At 37.2% G+C, this 5,974-nt stretch overlaps 1 protein-coding gene across 1 annotated transcript; it reads left to right on the top strand.

The window, feature by feature from the left end:
- Positions 1-2,954: 2,954 nt before the first annotated feature.
- On the top strand, positions 2,955-5,377 carry LOC126839787 (lebercilin-like). Its single transcript, XM_050575196.1, has 7 exons — positions 2,955-3,040; positions 3,162-3,298; positions 3,358-3,506; positions 3,561-3,899; positions 3,976-4,193; positions 4,649-4,928; positions 5,096-5,377. Exons 1-7 carry the CDS (start codon positions 2,955-2,957, stop codon positions 5,375-5,377), a joined length of 1,491 nt encoding a protein of 496 aa, XP_050431153.1.
- The last annotated feature ends 597 nt before the right edge of the window (positions 5,378-5,974 follow it).

Here is a 5,974-nt window from a genome sequence, read left to right as displayed (position 1 = left end):
GAAGTTTCTTGTGGCTAGTGTAATATTTCAAATTTGTGACTTGTGTCATTTTTTAAATGACCGATAAAATTACAAAATAGAAGCATCAAAGCGTTTATTTGAAAGTGATTTTATCCAAGAGGCCTAGTACAGTAGAATCTATATTCTAATATATTTTCCATTATGCCTATGCATAATGGAATCAAAGCAACGAGGCGACGGAGTGGTCACAGGTCTACAGAAATTATTACAAATAAAAGTGATAAAATGAAATAAAATCACTTTCAAATAAACGCTTTGATGCTTCTATTTTGTAATTTTATCGGTCATTTAAAAAACGACACAAGTCACAAATTTTCAACTTTTACCCCCCCCCCCCCAAAGTACAAACTAGACAAAATTTAAGCAACTAGAGTTGCTATTCGAAGGAATTGGTCTAGTATTAAAAAAGTTACAGTGTATACAGCGAAAAAAAAAGCCCACATCAGAGTAAAACCAATACCTTCTCGCTTTGCATCGAAGCTAAAAATGCAATATCCTGTGGTGTATTTCAAACAGACCAAAGACCGCAGAAGTACTTCAACAGATTATTGGTCGATCCCGCCCCAAGCCTACTGAAACCAGATGGAATCAATTGTTTGTTTTGTTGATTTATTTAAATTATTATGTTACTTATGTATTTACTTTTTTTCATGTAATAATATGCTCAATTCACACACCCTGACGCACCCACTACATCTAGTTGTGAGACGCCAAAACGTCTCTCAAGGGGTAGCATGTTCGAACACGGTCGGCGCGCGTAATCTACGTTGGACACACTGGATGCCACCACCGGTTCGGAGCCTTTGATCGCGGCGGGGCGCTGTTGCGAGCTGACTGGCGGGCGGTCGGGCGCTACAGCGGAACTTTAGCGTGGTGTCTCAAGCAGCAGCTCATACCCGGAACCTTTTTTTTTTCCTCATGCATCCACAGTAAAACTGGGCAGGTACTTGCCTGTTGGGACATTACTTCCCCCCAGTTTTCCGATGCCATTTATTTTTCAATAAAATTTACAACTTTGTTGTGGGTGCTCCACACACCCACTCAACATTTGACTCAACAAACCTAAACATTGAACTCTTAAAACTAACACACCCTCTCCGGGTGGGGGCCCAATAACAATATGCACATTGGGCCCTGTCTGGATTGTGTTTGCATTTCACCTTAGAGCTATATTTACATTACTATACACTTATATACTAAATTTGCTATGTACATCGGATGGTGCCTTCTCGGGCCGGTGACGCACGCACCCGCCGCCCTGGACTATCCCGTTCACCCGTTGGGACGCTGTCTGTCCCGTTCTGCCTCTTCCTTTTCACGAAGGACAAGTTCCGCAAAACGGGCGACAGCGTTCCAGGCTTCGGCATTCTCCACCATTTTTTGGACCATCGTTCTCGGGTCGATGTCCCCAATCGCTTCGTAGAGCTCCCGTCTCTGAGGTGCCCAGGCGGGGCAGCCTACAAGCGTATGGTAGGCACTGTCCAGCATGCAGCCGCAATGGGCACATGATGGACTGGGCGCTTTTCCGATCCTGTGAAGGAATTGGTTAAAACACCCATGCCCGGACATCAACTGAGTGAGTCGATAGCACATAGTCCCGTGCTTCCGAACCACCCAGCCCCGTAGGTCAGTGACGAGGGATCTCGTCCACTCGCCACATGTAGCTGTCCGCAGTCGCCTCTCCCACTTATCGAGAGTAGCGGTCCTGAGGGGGGGGGGCTGTGGTCCTCGTTCCTCTTCTGCTTGCCGGCGGAGTTGGAATGCCTCTTCTCGCTGTAACGCCAGCAGATCGATCGGTGGTATCGATGCCAGTATGATGGCTGCGTCATGTGATACCGTGCGGTAGGCGCAGATGCTCCTCAGCGCTACTCTGCGATGCACCTTCCTTAACTCCTCTATGTTGGCTTTGGAGAGTGCGCCGGCACACACCGGGGCTCCATAGAGGAGTACGGAGGAAACGACACTGGCCAGCAGCCTACGCCTTAGCCGCCGCGGCCTTGACATGCTGCTTGAAGTTAAGTTTTCGATCGACTAGCATCCCAAGATACTTAATAGTCTCTCCTACCTCAACTTCGACACCATTCAGGGCGATACGCGGGTCTCTGACCTTGTATCTGCGCCTGATCATCACCGCTTCCGTCTTCTCGACGGCGAGCCGTAGATCTAACTCGTGTAACTTTGCTGCCACCGCACGCAAAGCCCCATTTGTCCGATCTTCCGCCTCCTCGACCGTCTCATACCCGGAACCTTATTAGCGTTCGTGGCCGCCTCGAGTTTACCGTAACGTTTGCATTAACACGGATTGCCGCATTGTCATTGGCGACCAACAGTTGCTGGTCCGCATCGCCGAGGATTTGCGCTTGCTACTCGCTGTCCGTGCTGGGCCCATAACCCAGAGGTCCGTGGCTTCTGGACCGTGTTCTGCTGGCTGTCGACGGGTGTGGTGGAGTCAGAGAAAGCTGTAGTAAAATTTATGTGCTTAATTTATTTATACCTGTTGATATATATTTTTTCTTTTGTTAAACTATAATATAAACCCCTGATATAAATTTGTACAAAGAAAAATTAAACAATTAAATTAATTTAATATTAAATTGAATTTCAAAACACAATTCAAAATGAATAATGCATTCAAATTAAATTTAAGAGCACAAACAATAATAGGTAATAATATTATAAGTAATTTTACTGGTATTTTTTAGCATAATATTATGTTGTTAAAAGGGGTATTAATGAAAAAATATCTCAGACCGGTATTTTGTGGTTTCTGTTGCTATGGGTGATAAAAAACAATTGTATTGTTTTTAATAAATAAAATAGTATTATTCACTAATATACAATAGTACTATGTATGCTTACTAATAAAAAACTATCTCAAGTATATGTTATTTTAAATCAAAAGAGGAATTCAAATCTAATTTGTCTTGATTTACATGGATGAGAAAGATAGTAAAGATTCCATGGTTAGTACGTTGGAGAGAAGCCGTTCTAACTTACAGTTTTCAAACAATTATTCCGGGTAAGTCTTGTACAACAACACAGGATGGTCATCATACCCAATTGTTCTACATTTATGTACTATGCTTATACACATATCAACGACCAATCACATATATTATAGTATTAAATATTTGATTTAGAGAAATAATTGACGAGTATGTAAAGAAACTGCCAGTTTTTAACAATAAAAAGCCAACTGCTGTCACAAGACCGCAATGCAAAAAAAAAACCGCAAAACCAATCCCTGTTCATACATTGTCAGCTACTAGACGACAATGTAAGTTTAAATCTTTATATATTTTTTAAAATGTATTAAGAATATTAGCATGTAAACAGGCGTTTCAAATTTACCATATAAAGCGGCGTTAACCGGTCGTATAGGCAGTCATCAATCCAATTGCGTAAAGAATTTATTGTGCCACACTCATACGTTGAAAATCAAACAGTTGGAGAATGAAATCAACGAAAGTCGAATGCAGTGTCAAGTAAGTTTTTATTTTTATAAAAAATAAAATAAACAATCGAATTTTGTAATTTAGGGTTTGATAACTGAAAATCGATTGTTGAAAACAATGGAGAAACGACAAGAGCATGCTTTGTCGCTTTATGAAGGCGCGCAAGCGAAATTGCCCCAGATGATCAAGTCGTTTAGCGAAGACATACGTATGCTGAAGAGTCAACTGAAACAAATGAAAAGTGCATACAAGGAATTGGAGAATAGATATCGATCACAAAGTACTGAACTCCTAATAGTGCAAAAACAGCATAAACACTTGTTAGATTTGTCCAAAAATAAACATCTCACTGGAAGAGATAAACTATCCAAGCAGTTAGCCGATGCTCAGAATACACTTTTGCAGCAAGAGAAAAAAATTGAGGTAATGTAGAGAAAAACAAAGAAGGATTATTGGTCGTAGTGGGCTAATAATTTATCATTTAATAATATTTGCATAGAATTTAATGAAAAAATTGGAACTCCAAAGCAAAACCCATCAACACCAAATAAGTTCAGAACTGAATAAAAATAGAGATTTACACGTAGAATTAAAAAGGTTAAACGAAATGAATGAACAACTAAGTTTACAAATAGAAAAGAGTAAGTCACACAGTTATGGTGCACGATCAGTCAACGTACGTGGAATTACTGAAAACCCAATCAACTTAACACCACGGTAAGTTTATTCATTGCAATAATTCTGGGCATTATTTAAATTATTTTTTATTTAAATAAAAATTCAAATCCAAATTTATTTATATGAATACAATTTGTTTTTTTATTTGAACAATTTTTCAATAACAAATACAAAAATAATTTAAAGTTTTCAATTTTCTCTTAATAAATTTTGATTTTAATAAAATTGTATATAAATAAATCAATTTTTATTCTAAGAATTATTTAATATAGAAGGTTTTTTATAACAGTAAAATAAAAATGCCTTTTAAATGAAATATTATAAGAAACAGTAAATGTAAATAAAGATTTAATTAAAATAAAAAATTATTTGATTCGCTAAATAAAAACATATATATATATATCATAATTAATATATCATTATTTTTAAACAATTATTTGTTATTTAAATAAAAAAGCTTGTGTGTATTTAATGGTGGCGTATTTCTTCAATAGTACAGCTAAGATGGTAGTAGCAAGAAATACCCTTAGAGGTAACGGAGACAATAACCCTAGCGAGTTACCGTACAAAAAAAGTGTCCACGTAATAGAATCTTCGCACGGCACTTCTGGCGATAGTGATGTGTCTATTAGAAGTATGCAATCAAATTTAACAAATCAAAAAACTGGAATTGTTATTCAAAGTCCTGACAAGTTAAACAGCAGAACTGCTATAACAAACTCTTCAGTTCATGAATCGTTGCTGTTCAACAATGGTATTAACAAATTAGTGAAGGTAAGCAGTGATTTTAGTCATAAAGGTTTATGCAGAGTGCGTACTGTCCTCTAATTTTTCTATGTGTGCGTATTCTCATAACAAAAATTGTGTACCCGTGGATTGACTGCGCAATTTCCGTTATGATTATGTGTAAGTAACTCAGTTAAACAACTATTTATTTTAAGGACGATGAAAAAATATTACTTCAAATGCAGTCCAGCCTCATGAATCAAAATGAAACGAAGAACAGCGGTAGTACATTCGCAACGCCCGAGACTTCATTGTCTAGAGCTGAAAAAGACCTGTTATTAGCTAAACTCAATAATACTAGGGAGGAAAAGAAAGACTACAATAATAAACATATATCTAATACTTTAATAAAGCCGACTAAGAACTTCTATCAGCCGGCTGGATCAGATGACGTAAGTAGCATATCTTCAACCAGTAGATCTTCAACCAGTAGTTGAAATTGGCAAACGGTGAAATTGTTTTTATTCTTTTTTTGTATTCAACAAAAATGTTGGTATAAAAAATAATTTTGTAACTACAATAAATATAACGGTTAAATGAAAATATTCGCTTTACAAATATTAGATGTATACTAATAATGTAATTTATTTGTCTTTATTCAATTTCTTTAAGACGTTTGATAATGTCTCTGATGATAAGTATTTCTACTTTTCGTATTTCTTGCATGATGGATTTCAACTAAAAAAAAAAACAAATAATTGTTACACATGAAAACAGCACCTTTTTTTAGCTCGAATATAAAACTGAGATAATAACACTTGAAGCTAATAACGTTCTTGTATTACAAGAAAACATATAATGGTAGTATAACAGCGTAAAATACATAATTACTTCTTGCTCGGCTGTGTAAAATCTATCGGACATGATGTTAAATACAGTGTTAGCTTCTACACGGTAACAATGACATTTGCCTGACATATTAGTAGTAATAATATTGTCCATGACTGGTGGCTATTAGGGTTGGGACTAAAATTCGGATATTGCGGATATCCGGATTATTTGATACCCGGATAATTCGGATACGGATATTCGAA

This window comes from Adelges cooleyi, unplaced genomic scaffold (assembly GCF_023614345.1).
Source record: "Adelges cooleyi isolate 19-005CV unplaced genomic scaffold, UGA_ACOO_1.1 ACOO_flye_CR_arks_rails_tigmint_CR_PRNA_307, whole genome shotgun sequence".
In the NCBI taxonomy this organism is placed as follows: Eukaryota; Metazoa; Arthropoda; class Insecta; order Hemiptera; family Adelgidae; genus Adelges; species Adelges cooleyi.
This window is presented reverse-complemented; position numbering and strand designations above follow the sequence as displayed.

Excerpts from the sequence above, each read along its gene's own strand:
- LOC126839787 (XM_050575196.1), top strand. The coding sequence starts at position 2,955 with ATGGATGAGAAAGATAGTAAAGATTCCATGGTTAGTACGTTGGAGAGA. Across the intron at positions 3,041-3,161 it reads TTTTCAAACAATTATTCCGG|AGAAATAATTGACGAGTATG; the intron begins GTAAGTCTTGTA and ends TATTTGATTTAG. Across the intron at positions 3,900-3,975 it reads AGCAAGAGAAAAAAATTGAG|AATTTAATGAAAAAATTGGA; the intron begins GTAATGTAGAGA and ends ATATTTGCATAG.